This window comes from Larimichthys crocea, chromosome XIX (genome assembly GCF_000972845.2).
Source record: "Larimichthys crocea isolate SSNF chromosome XIX, L_crocea_2.0, whole genome shotgun sequence".
NCBI lineage: Eukaryota > Metazoa > Chordata > Actinopteri > Sciaenidae > Larimichthys > Larimichthys crocea.
Window position 1 is genome coordinate 6,904,951 of NC_040029.1, and position 15,831 is coordinate 6,920,781.

At 42.8% G+C, this 15,831-nt stretch overlaps 1 protein-coding gene across 1 annotated transcript in view; it reads right to left on the bottom strand.

Moving 5' to 3' along the window:
• LOC104926228 (kinesin heavy chain) overlaps nucleotides 1–14,995 on the bottom strand; it is a 20,055-nt gene extending 5,060 nt beyond the window's left edge. The window contains exons 1-21 of the mRNA XM_027291796.1: nucleotides 14,250–14,995; nucleotides 11,788–11,875; nucleotides 11,141–11,214; nucleotides 10,544–10,648; nucleotides 10,111–10,159; nucleotides 9,962–10,017; nucleotides 9,781–9,868; nucleotides 9,519–9,643; nucleotides 9,306–9,410; nucleotides 8,682–8,830; nucleotides 7,359–7,507; nucleotides 5,955–6,136; nucleotides 5,497–5,565; nucleotides 5,200–5,406; nucleotides 4,907–5,059; nucleotides 4,625–4,822; nucleotides 4,434–4,545; nucleotides 4,265–4,341; nucleotides 4,047–4,156; nucleotides 3,501–3,602; nucleotides 3,356–3,416 (exon numbers count right to left, since the gene is read on the bottom strand). Of these exons, the coding sequence (XP_027147597.1) occupies nucleotides 3,356–3,416; nucleotides 3,501–3,602; nucleotides 4,047–4,156; nucleotides 4,265–4,341; nucleotides 4,434–4,545; nucleotides 4,625–4,822; nucleotides 4,907–5,059; nucleotides 5,200–5,406; nucleotides 5,497–5,565; nucleotides 5,955–6,136; nucleotides 7,359–7,507; nucleotides 8,682–8,830; nucleotides 9,306–9,410; nucleotides 9,519–9,643; nucleotides 9,781–9,868; nucleotides 9,962–10,017; nucleotides 10,111–10,159; nucleotides 10,544–10,648; nucleotides 11,141–11,214; nucleotides 11,788–11,875; nucleotides 14,250–14,375 (2,385 nt within the window). The 5' untranslated portion in view covers nucleotides 14,376–14,995. The remainder of the gene's footprint in view (nucleotides 1–3,355; nucleotides 3,417–3,500; nucleotides 3,603–4,046; nucleotides 4,157–4,264; nucleotides 4,342–4,433; nucleotides 4,546–4,624; nucleotides 4,823–4,906; nucleotides 5,060–5,199; nucleotides 5,407–5,496; nucleotides 5,566–5,954; nucleotides 6,137–7,358; nucleotides 7,508–8,681; nucleotides 8,831–9,305; nucleotides 9,411–9,518; nucleotides 9,644–9,780; nucleotides 9,869–9,961; nucleotides 10,018–10,110; nucleotides 10,160–10,543; nucleotides 10,649–11,140; nucleotides 11,215–11,787; nucleotides 11,876–14,249) is intronic.
• Nucleotides 14,996–15,831: the final 836 nt, after the last annotated feature.

A 15,831-nucleotide genomic window follows, 5' to 3' on the forward strand; every position in this document is an offset into this window, starting at 1 on the left:
CAACCAGAGAGAGGAAGGGGCTGGGCAACAAAAGTTAACCCTGTGGAAGGGGCGGGGGCAACGCAAGAGTACGAGAAAGGCAAGAGTAAGAGAAGCTAAGAGTAAGAGAAGCAAGAGTTAAGAGAAGAAGAGTGTAAGAGAAGCAAAAGCAAAGTAAGAGAAGACAATAGTTAAGAGAATCCAAAGTAAGAGGAAGCAGAGTAAGAGACGCAAGAGTAAGAGAAGCAAAGTAGTAAGAGAAGGCAAAGTACGAGAAGCAAAGAGTAAGGAAAGCAAGGAGTAAGAGAAGCAAAGTAAGAGAAGCAAAGTAAAGAGAAGCAAAGTAAGCGAAGCAAAGTAGTAAGAGAGCAAGCTTAAGAGAAGCAAGAGTAAGAGGAAGCAAGTAAGAGAAGCAAAGGTAACGAGAAGCACACGTAAGAGAACAAAGTTACGAGACGCAAGCGACGAGTACGCAAGCAAAGTAAAGAGAAGCAAAGTAAGAAGAAGCAAGCGTAAGAGAAAGCAAAGTACGAGAAGCCAGAGTAAGAGAAGCAAAGTAAGAGAGCACGGTTAGAGACAGCAAGCGTAAGAGACGCAAGAGTAAGAGAAGCAAAGTAAGAGAAGCAAGCGTGTACGAGAAGCCAAAGTAAGAGAAGCAACAGTAAGAGAAGCAAGAGTTAAGGAAGCAACGTAAGAAGAGCAAAGTACGAGACGCAAGAGTAAGAGACGCAACGTAAGAGATAGCACGAGTAAGAGAAGCAACAGTAAGAGACGCAAAAGTAAAGAGAAGAAAAAGAGTTAAGTAAGCGAAGCAAAGTACGAGACGCAAGAGTAAGAGAAGCAAAGTAAGAGACAGCAAAGTAAGAGAGCAAGAGTAAGAGAAGCCAAGTAAGAGAAGCAAGAGTATCGAATCAAAGTAAGAGAAGCAAAGCGTAAGAGAAGCAAGGTAAGCGGAAGCAAAGTAGAGAAGCACGAGTAAGCGACGCAAAGTAAAGGAAGCAAGAGTCAGAGAAGCAATGTAGAGGAAGCAAAAGTAAGAGAAGCAAGCGTAAGAGAAGCCAAAAAAAAAAAAGGGGGGACGAGAGTAAGAGAAGCACGAGTAAGAGAAGCAACGTAAGAGAAGAAAGTAAGCGAAGCAAGATAAGAGAAGCAACGTAAGAGAAGCAAGAGTGTAAGGAGGAACAGAAGTAAGAGAAGCCAGAGTAAGAGAAGCAAGAATAAGAGAAGCAAAGTAAGAAGACCAAAGTAAGAGAAGCAAGAGTAAGAGAAGCAAAGTAAGAGAAGCCAGAGTAAGAGAAGCCAGAGTAAGAGAAGCAAGAGTAAGAGAAGCAAAGTAAGAGAAGCAAAGTAAGAGAAGCCAGAGTAAGAGAAGCAAAGTAAGAGAAGCCAGAGTAAGAGAAGCAAGAGTAAGAGAAGCAAAGTAAGAGAAGCCAGAGTAAGAGAAGCAAGAGTAAGAGAAGCAAGAGTAAGAGAAGCAGAGTAAGAGAAGCCAGAGTAAGAGAAGCCAGAGTAAGAGAAGCCAGAGTAAGAGAAGCAAGAGTAAGAGAAGCCAGAGTAAGAGAAGCAAGAGTAAGAGAAGCAAAGTAAGAGAAGCAAGAGTAAGAGAAGCAAGAGTAAGAGAAGCAAAGTAAGAGAAGCAAAGTAAGAGAAGCAAGAGTAAGAGAAGCAAGAGTAAGAGAAGCAAAGTAAGAGAAGCAGAGTAAGAGAAGCAAGAGTAAGAGAAGCAAGAGTAAGAGAAGCAAAGTAAGAGAAGCAAAGTAAGAGAAGCAAGAGTAAGAGAAGCAAGAGTAAGAGAAGCAAAGTAAGAGAAGCAAAGTAAGAGAAGCAAGAGTAAGAGAAGCAAGAGTAAGAGAAGCAAAGTAAGAGAAGCAAAGTAAGAGAAGCAAAGTAAGAGAAGCAAAGTAAGAGAAGCAAAGTAAGAGAAGCAAAGTAAGAGAAGCAAAGTAAGAGAAGCAAAGTAAGAGAAGCAAAGTAAGAGAAGCAAAGTAAGAGAAGCAAAGTAAGAGAAGCAAAGTAAGAGAAGCAAAGTAAGAGAAGCAAAGTAAGAGAAGCAAAGTAAGAGAAGCAAAGTAAGAGAAGCAAAGTAAGAGAAGCAAAGTAAGAGAAGCAAGAGTAAGAGAAGCAAGAGTAAGAGAAGCAAAGTAAGAGAAGCAAAGTAAGAGAAGCAAAGTAAGAGAAGCAAAGTAAGAGAAGCAAAGTAAGAGAAGCAAAGTAAGAGAAGCAAAGTAAGAGAAGCAAAGTAAGAGAAGCAAAGTAAGAGAAGCAAAGTAAGAGAAGCAAAGTAAGAGAAGCAAAGTAAGAGAAGCAAAGTAAGAGAAGCAAAGTAAGAGAAGCAAAGTAAGAGAAGCAAAGTAAGAGAAGCAAAGTAAGAGAAGCAAAGTAAGAGAAGCAAAGTAAGAGAAGCAAAGTAAGAGAAGCAAGAGTAAGAGAAGCAAGAGTAAGAGAAGCAAAGTAAGAGAAGCAAGAGTAAGAGACTTAACTTAACAACTGACCTGCAAACAACAACGTACCCTGCTGGCCAAAGGAGGAGATCGACACAAGCTCCTCACAATGCACAAGAGGGCTCCAGGATGAAACAAACAAGATCCAGGAGTACATTAGGAAGATGGCCCCCAAAGACAAGCTGCAAGGTGAATACCTGATTCTGCAGAAGGGGATGATGATGAACCACCATGGTAGGGGCAAGCCCCTGCATCGCAAGCACCACCGTCAAATTAAAGAAAGTATGTATGTAGGTGGTGATGGTAGGTGGGGCTCTACCACACTCTACCACACCAGACAGGACACAAGATGGCCCTGAGACAGCTCAGCGCATAATAGCAGGGTGTAAGATGCTGGCAGGTAAAGCACATAACCAAGTGGATGGCATAGTGTACAGGAGTATGGGCTGGAAATCCCAAGGTCACAAATGGAAGACGCCTCATAAGGTGGTTGAGAATGACCAAGCCAAGATACTGTGGGACCTCAAAATCCAGACCGACAAGCTGGTGATGGCTAACCAACCAGACAAACAACAGAAGAAGGAGCAATTCCAAGTGACCGCAATATCAGGAAGAAGCAACACGAGAAGATCGAGAAATATCAAGGGCTGAAAGAGGAGTTCAAGAAGATGTGGGGAGTAAAAGCAACCGTGGTGCCAGTGGTCTATCAGAGCACTGGGAACTGTGACCCACAAACTGGAGGAGTGGCTACAGCAGATTCAAGGTGCAACACCTGAGGTCCAGAAGTGTGTCCAGTCCTAGGAACAGCTACTGTGCAGAACCCTCAAGCTCCCAGGCCTCTGGTAGAGGACCCAAGCTCCAGGAAGACACACCACCCACCATAGGGTGGGAAGGGGATTTTTATTTATTTTTTTCTTAAATGGAGGGTAACTCACCACAGTCTCCTCCAGGCCCTTCAGGTCCTCTCTGGCCTGCTCACTCTGTTCGTTCAAAAGTCTGGATAGAAAACAGAGACATTACAACACGTATCAGATACTACTCAATAATCCAGTTAGATGCCAGTGTTCATCTGGTACCTACATGAGTTTCTGTAGCTTGGCATCCTTTTCCTGCTCTTCAGCCTTTAATTTGTCGTAGTCCGACATGAGTCTCTCCTGCTCCAATAACAGACCCTGGTTAAGACTGTGAGATAGTGGAAATAATCAGCCGTCGGTTGATTCTCAGAGAAAACCTTTTCAGAGCCACCGCACAAAGGTTTGAATATCTTGAATGATCTTTAAGATGTCTGTTGTGAAATCATTAAAACCTCGTTTCCTGCTGAGCTAACTTCTGCTGGGTATTAAAACGCCATGGATACGCCGTCCAGTAAGTGTCACATTTAAATAAAGCTTCTTAACTTCCTGAACTAAATCTCAGAGGTCCTTGAATCTTTGAAAATTCAAGAGTGAAAGTGACTTTGAACCCACATCTAAATGACTTTCATGCAGCAGCTTCACGCTCTTCTTTCTTATCTTCAAAAGCCTCTTTGAACACATACTTGACTGAAAGCAGCACCAAATGTATCTGGATGTGAAAGAAATCTGAAAAAAAAACAGTCTGCAGAGCTGTTTGTGTGTGTGTCCTTACTCTGTGAGTTCATCCAGCATCCTCTGCTTGTCTTCGATCTCGTCTCGGAGACGGCTCAGCTGCTTCTGATGAGCCTCCCTGTGGTTCTCCAGCTGCTCCTCCAGCGTTTTCTGGAGGTGGGAGACGGAAAAACGCATTAGAGACAAACAATCATCTCACCTCATCTGACTGTGGCAGTTTCCAGCTGCGAGCAGACGGCAGGGCCACCTCTTCCTCACCTTGATGTCGTCGTCTCCATCCAGTCTGCTGATGTCCTCCTTCTCCTTCTCCTCCCTCGACACCTCGTGTCTTTTCTCTGAGAACCAACAAAAACATGAATATTTCACACATGACTCTCTTATCAGGCGATTCATACGACACTAAAAGCAGTTGGTCTGTTTGTCTTGCCGTGTAGTTTGGCGAGCTCCTCAATCAGAGAGTCCTGACTCTCCTCCAGCTGCCTCTTCTTCTGCTCCATGTTCTGCATGTAGTCAGTCAGAGACTTGATCTTGGCCTGGTGCTGCACACAGAGGAGACAACATGAAGCATAGAAAGAGCAAAGTAAGTAAAGAAGCGGCTGTCACCTCGCTGATAGTTACCTGGGATATGAGCAGCTGACAGGATGCCAGCTCCTTCTCGTTGGCCTGGATCTTGCGGTGGGCGTCGCCCTGAGCGCTCTCCAGCTGCTTGCTGCGGTTCACCAGAGATTTGACCTCGGACTTCATCTTGCTGATGTAGAGGCGAGCCACGGTGAACTCCTCCTCCACCGCCGAGCCGTTCCCCTTCATCTCTGAGGACTGAAAGTTGGAGAGGTGTTTAGGGTGTGAGTGTGAGAGATGACGTGTGAGTGTGTATGTTTATATATGTGTGTCCAGCCTCACCGCGGCGGTCTTGACGTCGCTGGTGCCGATGATGGCCCCAATGTCGCTGAGGTCTCGCAGCAGCAGGTTGAGGACCTCGGCGGCTCTCTTCCTCTGCAGGCCGTTCAGCTCTTGCATTTGATTGAGCTCCCGCTGCACCGCCGACAGCAACGCCTGTCCACAACACACACACACACACACACACATTTTATCCTGATCTACAGATAAATCATCATTTGCATGATGGGAAACATAGTCCTTATTTCCAAGATTTAAATTTTGTTTAAATGTTTAAATACATCTGCAGCGCTCACCGTCTTGTGCTGCAGCTCCTCGGCCAGCTGCAGGTTGGCCTGATCTCTCTCCTCCACCTCTTGGCTCTTCTGGTCGTAGTTGACGGCCAGCTCCTCCAGGGCCTGCAGCACCTCCTTCACCTCCTCTTTGGCCAGCTCGTTCTCCGTCTGCAGCCGGCACAGCTCCTCCTGGATCTTCTCGTGGTCGCGGCGGGTCGACGCCAGCAGCTGCGAAGACGAAAGACGTGTCGGCAAACACATACACACTGACACCAGCGTAAACTCACATGTTTTTATATGATACACATGGAGGCAAACCTCTTCCTGGTCCAGCATCTGCTCCTTGAGTTTTTCAGCCAGCTGACTGTGCTGGTTGATCTCATCATCCTGTACAAGAGAAAACTAATTATTTTAGATTTCCAGGCAGATATATCAAACTTATTTGTAGTGAAATTGTTTTTTCTCTCTTTCTTTTAGTTAATTTGGCATTTTTAGGGTTTCCTATAAACTTATTTATCGTCTCTTTACACAGATTTTTAAAGATTTTCTTGTCTTTTTTCTGTTTGGTTTTGATTTCAGAGACATCATCCAGTAATCAAATGATATTTATGTCAGCCAGCATGACTATTAGTCAGCGTTATGACTGATAATATGATGAAGTAAGCTTTATACGTCTGAAAATGAAAAAGAGACACATGACCGGGTCTGTTTTTTTTTTTGCAGTGTAATGCGACAAAGTGCAGTTTTGAGCCGGACTACAATAAAAGAGAGAGCACCTTGTCATCCAGCTGTTTGTAGAGGTTGGTGATGTCCTCCTCGTATTTGCTCTGCTCGTCTCTCGTGACCGGGACGCCTCCTGCGGCCGGGAGCAGGTTGTCGATGATGGGAGTGTTGTCGCATGGCTCAACGTTCTTCTGATCTTTAGCGCTCAGCTGCTCCTCCTCGGGGACGTTCTCGCCTGTAACATGGACTTTATTTATGACACTGTCACGGTAATAATTTACAAAATGTCGCACTGTCACAGTCGAGTCGAGCATCACATCAGATCCGAATACATGATGTATCACGCAGCATCAAATGTCCCGTGTATTTACAGTAAAGCGATCTCACCCTAACATCTTGTGTTGTTCTAAAACAGATAAGAGTGTGTGCAAACCTGTGAGCAGCAGTAGATGGAAGTACTGATCGTGTATTATAATTATTGACTTTCTAATTGAGGTTTGCTTCCACTGAGATGAAAGCTATCAGTGAATGAGACGACGGGGGAGAGGACAGACTGAAAAGGGTTGAAGAGCTGCTCTGTTTAAATGGCTCGGCATGGAGCCAGCGGCTGACTCATGACGGAAACACTGCATCAGCATGGTGTGTGTGTGTGTGTGTGTGTGTGTGTGTGTGTGTGTGAGGTTGCTAAGGAGGGGGAGCGTCATCAGCACCCGCGAGGGAGTTAAAAGATTAAAAAACAATGGCCAGAGAGAAAGAGACAAGAGAGGCGGGGTTTCCGTGGTTACCATGCAACAGAGGTGGAAGAAAGGGCAAGGATGCTGTGGAGGAGAGGCTGCAAACAACACACTATATAATGCCCTTGATCTACAATGTGTATATGAACATTGTTATGATCGATCTCCTGTTACATGACGTTAAAGGTACAATTAGGTTATAACTGACCACAGATCTGCAGGATGATCATCAGGAATGAAACAATTCTTGAGGATTTTCAGCAGTTTTCAGATGTAGAAAGATTTTATTAAACCAAAGCCCAGAGGTCGAGCTGCAGAGCGTTTGTGCGTTGGATAATATATCAGCTACAGGAGTATGTGTTTAGTATGAGGCATTATTGTTTGTGTTATCTACGGCGTACCAGCCAAAGGTGATAAAACTCATGGATGTTGTGCCATTTTAATAAATAAATCACTGCGTTCCCCTGCAGCTCACACCGAAATTCAAATGAATGGCGCTCAGTGCTAGATAGCTCACACCGAAATTCAAATGAATGGCGCTCAGTGCTAGATCCTGTTTGAATGGAGCCTAAACTGTCTGATATGTGCAGATTGGTGACAAATTAAATATAAAGGCTGCATAAATGTGTGGAGAAACATAACAAAGCAACAACACTAAATGAGGGGATAGCTTTAAAAAAGAAAAGACGACATTTCATTTTGTTTTCTTCCTTTTTATCTCACCGTTCCTCCAGCGGTTGAGTTCAGCCTCCAGCCTCTGGATGATGTTTTTCAGGCTCTTGTTCTTCTCTTTCTCCTTCTCGTATTTCTTCTTCCACTCCTCGGCCGTCAGCTCGAGGTTCACCGACACCGTGTTCTTAATGGTCTTGGCTCTAAAACAGACGTACAGAGTTTAAAGACGCACAGTCCACTTCTCTGATTACTCCCGTCTTTATTGGACGCACATGTGGTTTGGTAATGTTACGCTGCCCTAACGTTAAACTGACCAGAGATTGCATCATTGGAAGTCAAGATTTTGTACCTTCGTCTGGACATTTATTTGTACTACCAAATATTTGTCTAGTAAACTTCTTTTCCTGTATGCTTATTGACGTTATTGATCCTTACTTCCTGCTATGTTATGTTTTGGAGAGATAGAACAGTTAGATTCGACCGTAGCTTTAACAGAAATGATTAAACTGTATGGACCCTGTCATTACCAAATAAAAAGAGAATTTCAAAAAGAGAAATTCGATATCAAGTACAGTAATTTTTTTTAGGGTCAAGGTTGAGCCAAAACAGTTATGAGAAACTGGAGAAATCAAACGTTTTAGCCAAAACAGTTATGAGAAACTGGAGAAATCAAACGTTTTAGTATTAATTTAATGTTAAATTCAAATTAATGTCAGTGGGATGCAAGGAAATACTGTCCTGCACAGGCCACTTTAAATGGACATAAATTGCACGTGTGACAGGTTGTTTTCTGCCAGAGGACCTTCATCTTCCCTCTTAACGGTGGAAATCTCATTTCAGATTGAAACTCTTCATTTCCTCCCAGTTCGTGCTCAGCAGAGAGCAGATGGCTGCACAGTAATCGCTCATCTGTTATCTCCCCGTCACTGATGCTACTTTGTGATTTATTACATAAGCACTCTGAACTCTGACACTGTCGTTCGAGACTCGGCGGAGATTTTACAGCTGGATTTTTCACACGCTGAAACAAAACAGGAAACTAGAGAAGACCGGGGGATCACAGATGAGAAATAGCGCACTGCTCGGGGTTATTCTTCTTCTGCCGGCACAAAAACAAAACAAAACAAGGTGTGGACGGTTTCATCACACAAATATATGAATAGAAATAAACCCAGATGCACAGTGGGGAACTCAGAGCCATCTGGCTGCTAGTGTTCAGCACTGACGTCATCACAATGAGTCACCATTCATCTTCACACACACCTCACCTGTGCCTTGTTTCTGTTTCTCTACTGTACAGTCTGTAAGGACTCAACGTCGACTAGTTCCAATTATATTTGTAGAAAAACAACAGACACAGAATTCTGTAGGTACCTCTGTCCGAACATGAGCGTGGACTTGGTCTCGGCCTCGTTGTAGATGGACGGCGAGCAGCAGATGATGATGGTGGTGCGACAGTTTCCACCCAGGGAGTCCTGCAGGATCCGAGTCATCTTACTGTCTCTGTACGGGACGTGAGTTTTCTGAAAAACAAAAAAAAAGAAACGTTTCATTGTCACAGGTTTATTTCAAATGTGAGTAGATAGAGGCAACCATGACACCTGAGTCCTAGGTGGACATCAATTGAGACACTTTGTTTCAGCAGTGTGTACGTGAATGTGTCCTTGAAGGAGGGCACGAAACAAGGTGACACACAATTATGAGAGTTGTTGAGTGGGAACAAACCTAATAGTGTAAATTTGGCGAAACAGCTCAGGCTAATTGCACTAAATGAAACACATTAAGTTGTTTCTTTCCTTCAACAAACCATTGTATCAGTTTGTCATTAAAAAATCACCCAATTTTAAGAGCTGTTGTGCCTGGAGAAACATAATAACGCTGTCTACTCTAGCAAATGTTAAACACGAAGTAAAAAACATGTTTGTCCCAGAGTGTTAGCTCTGACTGATTGTGGTCACTCGCGATGTATTTTAATGCCAGCTACAAACAGAGCCTTACTGTTCCCTCGGCTAGAGCTGAGATGACGTTTCCCAGCGCCGACAGAGACTTGTTGATGTTCTTCGCCTCGTCCAGCACGGCTCCCTCTGCTCCCGTCTTACTGACCTGTCCCACACACAGACTTTAATTCAGATTTATAATGAATCAAACTCAACAGCTCGCCACCTCTGACTACACATTAACTCCGTCTTTCTGATTCTGACTCAGAATGACCTTCTCGCTTCCCGCCAGGTCGACCAGGTAGAGCTTCCCCGACAGTTTCTTCTCCGTCTCGATGTTTTCCTGCTTGATGTTGATGAGGAAGATGCTGTGGCTGCGAGAGCTGTGCTCATTCATGTCTAGAAGGTGATAAAAAAACAGAATAACAGTTTTTCTGCTACTTCTACTCCACTACATTTCAAATGAGTAGTTTTACATTGTTGCATTCCGATTTTTTCTTTAAAGATATTGCTGAAAAAACATTTAAAATGCATACTAGTCACTGCCACATGTCGATTGGCTTTGCCCTCATCGATGACATCCATCACCTCCTCCGGACTGGACACAAAACGCTCAGTGCAACCCTGATACAGAAAGACAAAGATTTATTTACCCTACTAATGACTATTACTACTTAAATAATTTTGAATCTGCTGTGATATCAAAAGTTCACCAACCTTGACGTAGGGCACTCTGTTTTTGTCTTCATGCACAGCGAGGTTCGTCTTTGACACTTCAAACAGAACAAAGACTATTAATAAAGCATTCATCGTGCTAAAATACTTTAACTGTCACCTTCAAACTTTACATAAATAGTGTTTCTTACCATCCAGCAGGTCTCTGATCTTGTCTAAGTAGATTTCAAAATAAGAAACCTGTGAAGAAGTCCAAACTTTAAATGTCTGTCAGATAGAATCATTATAATATAATAATGTTGTCATACAAAGACGGAAACAGACATTAGATGTGATCTAAGAACAATATAATTGCTTATTTTATTAGACGGGGACCTACAAGAACACAGTCACTGGTGGAAGAAGTATTGAGATCCACTACTTAAGTAAATATACTCCACTATAAGTGAACACCCTGCATTAAAAGTACCTTAAAAGTACTGTATTGTATTACTGCTGTAGAAGGTTGAGCTCATTTAACTACTTTATATACCGTTGGCTCGTTTAATCTACAGCACTGCATCATGTCTATAAGGGTGATGAAGGTATTGAGGGATTGTTTTAATGTTGTTTAATGTTCTTTACCTTGATGTGAAACTCGAGGTTCTCGTCCATGGAGTAGATGTGGTCAAAGATGTCGTGGGAGATGCGAGGGATGATCCCCATCAGCTGGGGGTCGTGCAGCTTGCCCTGAAATCAGCAACAGACTCTGATGTTTTAATGTTTTCTATCGTTTGTCCAGCTCTGAAGCCACTTGAGGAGATTTTTAAGAGGAACATCAGGGGGAATTAAAACTTGATTTATACAGTGAAGCCTAATGTTGATCTCCTTTGAGGGCTGTTTGTGTCAAGAATTCAACTTTTTTCCACTTAAAATCTGCTATAAAACCTCAAACAGCCTTTGAAACGTCAGTGTTTGCAGATAGTTAACCTTCCTGGTACAAGACGCTCTCTACTGTCAGGGTTTTCATTCCTCAGATCTCAGCCATCGTCGAGCTGGACCGGACTAAGCGTTTGTTCTAAGTCTGTTACACAATGCCCGCTGCGCTCTAATCCTCTGATCGGAGTCCGGAGCTCAAAAGGTCACTGACAGTCTTTATATAATGACTCTGGGATTTATCGAGCGGTTGGTGACAGTCACAGCAAAAAGTCAGAGGTACAGTGGACTCAAAGAGTCTCTCACCTCCATGGTGTGTGTCTTCCCAGAGGACGTCTGTCCGTAGGCGAAGATGGTCCCATTGTAACCGCCCAGCACATCTAGAAGGACACGAAAACACCTTTGATCAATGAATACGACAATATTACTCATCAGTGCTGGGGGAATAAATGTGTTTTATGACCTTGGATATCAAGTATGTGTATAAAATACTTCTGTTTTTATTACTCTAACTGCAGCTACCGTACTGCGACCAGCAATGTCTCTCCTCTTCTGGGGAATGTCCAAGTCTCAAGGCCTAAAATGAAGTCTAAGTCAAGTGTCAAAACAAAATTCACGTCCTCAAATTAAATGTCAAGTCCTTAAACCGAGTGTCGAGTCATTGAATCAAGCCCAAATGAAGTTTCAAGTCCTGAAATCAACTCTGGAATTATCAAATCATAAATCTACTTCAAGGTTAGTTCAATTTTCGCTGCAAGCAGCCATTAATTAATCAGATGTTACAGTTGATTAAAGAGTGTTGGTCATGTGCACAGACTAACGAGATGGGTAGATGACGTGAAATCCCAAAGAAGAGACTCGAGGGAACAAGGATGGAGGACAGATTAAGTTAAGATTAAGATTACAGTTACATAAGAGCAGAGTTTCATCACTTCACGCCCAAACATTCGTACCTTTAACGATCTGTTTGGCACACTGGTCGTACACTTGTTCCTGCGACGTGTTGGGAGGCAGCACGCGGTCAAACACGTACGGTTTACTCTGTTACAGAACAACAAAAGTAAGACACGTTAATAACACAACAAACAACAGCTTGACATTTTATCTTTTCTTATTTTGAACTGTTTTAGATTTTATTTTCAGAAAACAACACAAGATCACATCAGACCAAAATGGTAACATAACCTCTTGCCAACAGGGGAAAAACTGCACTACAGTTGAGAAAACATCACATTATGTATACCAAAATATCAATTTCTGTAAATGTCAAATTGTTTTTCTTCTTTTTTAAGATTTAAAGACCGAAGGACGCTGATTTTTTAAGTGTACCCCAGCGATAACTTTTCTGAATATCTCATTTAATCAAGAAAAATGCAAAGAAACAAACATGACTATCTGCTATTATCTGCTAGAATTATTAACAAATATCCAAAATAAATTCACCTGTGAAGCCATAATTATGGAAAAATGACACAGATCTACATCACCAACATATAAAGATTCATTTATGTAAGAAATACTGCATGCTCCATGTGGCAGGAACTGGAACTCTTACAGATCTGAGAGTGTCAAGATGAGAAAATGTTACATCAGGTGCACGATAAAGGTTGTTTCTATCAGTGTGATGCTTTAAAACTGAAAGTCCTGAGCTGTAGCTCCCAGTATCTTCCAGTCTGACCATCCATCACTCCTGACTCGGCCTCCCAGGAGGCTAAAAGCCTCGCTGTGCTGTGAAAAGCAGCTCTCAGCACTTGGAGGCAGCAGCAGCACTCTCGTTCTCTCTGAACGGCCGACATAAAGCAGAGAAACCACTGACACGAACAGTATCAGAGCGCGCGGCCTCTGTAATGTGTTTCTTAAAGTTTGATTGATGGAGGTGACGTGCAGTCTGTGTTTCTGTGCAATAATGCAGCTCGATGAATAATGCAGGACATGCAGGGCTGCTGCTGGCGAGCGCGGTGACCGATTAATCTCCTAACTGTGAAATACATTTTACAGATTTCACAGATCACGTTGACAGATTTAGGCACTGATCATAAGCGTAATTTCTAGCTTTCTGGTTTTTTAGATGTAAATATTGAGCTATGTTGAAGGACAGTTGGGAAAACACGACATCAAGGACTTCTCAGGTGCAATCTTTGTCTACACAAACAATTTGTCTGCTGTCTCCACCCACCTAGAATGTCAGGTGTGTAAAACAAGCCTCAAAGATGCTCTAAACCAAAGTCAGTGCACACAAACGTACCCCTGTTGCCTCCTGAATCAGCAGATTTAAAACGGTGAGTCAGTGAGTGCAGAGTACGACCTTTGACCCATGACAGTCAAATTATTACTTCCTGAACGTGTTTGCGACCAAAGAAATCAAGATAATTGATTCATCTTAATTCTCCACATTGATGAAAGTGTCACAGTTCAGGGGTGCTGGTTAGCTCAGTAGGTAAAATGCACGCCACGCGTACAGCGGCCCAGGGTTTGAATCCAACCTGTGGCAATTTACTGCATGTCATTCCCGTCACTCTTCAGCTGCTACTATACAGGAAAGATTAGAAAGCCCAAATAGATATATATATATATATATAAAATTGACCACTTATGCGTATATGTCAAGCTACCATCATCTTGGTAATCCTGCCTCTAAAAATCAGCAAAGATGTGGATCATCAGCGGCCAATTGACGCACCCACACCACAAAGCGTCCACACTCTTATTTCTGCATAACTTTAAGCTTAATATAATCTGAACAGGTGAGTTGTATATAAATTCACCCTCAGCGCAGTTGTCATGAACGGGGAAATTAGCTACAGAGACCAAAACTGTTTTTTGTACCAGGCTGTAAACATGTTTATATCTGCTGTGAAACATTGGGGACTGACTCACTTCTGGAGCCAGCCTCAAGTGGATGTTTGAGGAACTGCACTTCCCTTTTTACGAAATCTTTAGATGCATCACAGCTAAAGCAGCACCAATCCTGTACACAATCGCTAAAATCTGATATAAAGTGCATTTTTTAAATCGTTTTTTTTAATCATTTTATATAAAATATTTGACTAGATGTCAAAGAAACAACTGTGATATATTATCGGCTATTTTAAGAAGGAATTTTACAGTATTATTATGTCTGTTTTTTTATGTCTGTTGGCTAATACAGTTTCTCTAAACCTGAAGGTTTCTCACAGTTGTGTTGATGCATACTTTCTCTTTAATATGTATATTTTTGTCACATAGTGTGAAATATTTGTCATTCTGCCTTCATATTCCTGTAAAACCTCCCACAGGACTCCAGGTTTACTGCGCACTTGGCATCCCCAGCCTGCCTGCAGAGCTCCAGGTGACTTTCTGTCTGTGAGCACTGCAGTGTCACACAGTAAACAATAAAACACATCGACATCACAACAACAACAATGAGAGGACTTGCCGTTATGACCACGGTGTCGTCCTCTTTGAATTTGGGGATGTATTTGTCTCCTCGGGTGATTTCGGCCTCGTTCAGGGGCCTGAAGCGACACATCACCCTCACCCCGCACTCCGACGCATCCATCATCTCTGCTGCTGATGCTGATGCTGATGCTGCTGGCACTGTTTACACCGCCCACAACAAATAATGCGGGTACAAACAAATAAACAAAGGCTGGAAATGGAGTCTGTTTTTGGGCAGGGTGGTGTCCAAAGTGAGGTTCAGGGACCTTCCAGTGGGGCCTTGATGATTCTCCCTGCGTCCCGGGCCAAGACAGAGTTTAAATTTCACTTTAACGGAGACTTAGATCATTATTGGCAACAAAAAAGCGTTTCCTCACCGCGGGAAAGTACAAGAACCTCCCGGTTTAGCTGCTGCGCAACGCGTCCTTCATCCAAGCCGAAGATGTCCGGCTTTCCTCGGCTGCGCCATGGCCAAACAACCGCAGCGCTGCGTCCCGGTGCGAAGCTCAAGACAGTCGGTATACAGGCCTCCGTGTGCAGCGGTGACAGCGACACTCTCTGCGGGGAAGGTCGGACTTGATCTGTGTGTGTGTGTGCGTGTTTGTGTTTTCTTAACGGCGGGGTGAGACTCGGGGGGTGCTGCCCGGTCTGCAGAGGGAGAGCCCGGAGAGGATGCGCAGAGACAACCGCATCGTCCTGACTGACTTGCATTAAAGGCGCGCTCCCGGGCACGATGCCGCGGCGCGTGACCGTGCCCTGCATCAGCACCATCACTGAGATGCTCCTGTGCACACGCGCACACGCACACACACACAAACTGCATTAATTTCTTAGAAATCCTCATAAATGTAAAGTTAAAAGGTGGAAAAAGCAAGAAATTAATTATTTATTTATGCTATTTTATATCAAGGCCGATATTCAGATTCAGATTATCAATACAAAATAAAATACACAAATAAATTATGTATTAAATATCAAGCTAACCGGCAGTAGCCTACCCTTAATAATTGGCATTGAATATCAGATTTTAAGGCGAGGGATCGCAGGTTAAAACTGTGATTATGGCTGAATTATTTGATTTGGTTATTATATTTTTTTATGAAACATTAAAAAAACTAAAAGGAACAGATATGTGATATATATGAATGTGTTTGATAGCTTTTAGCAGCTTTATAGCAGCCATTTTCTTCCAGTGACTAGCACATTTTAATAAATTTGAGTTATTTTGTCAGAAACTATTTCAATTTATTTCACCCAGGTTCATTTCAGTAGCATTATTGAGGCGTTTTTAAGAAATAAATATTGATATAGATTTTAATATTTTAGTCGTTTTGTCAGCCAAATTAGACATGAAAAAGATGTTAACCCACTGTTTTAGTTATGTATCAGATTAAACTACCAGCAAAATGTTGCTTCTGTCACACAGAGTAATGCTGGTCATTAGTTACATTACAGGCTACATAAAACGTCATTGTGAGGTTCAAACTTTATTCACAACATCCATTCAGGCCAGTCCATTTCATCAGTAAACTGGGTTGCTCGAACTGAAGAACAACTATTAAACCAAAAACCATTTGAGT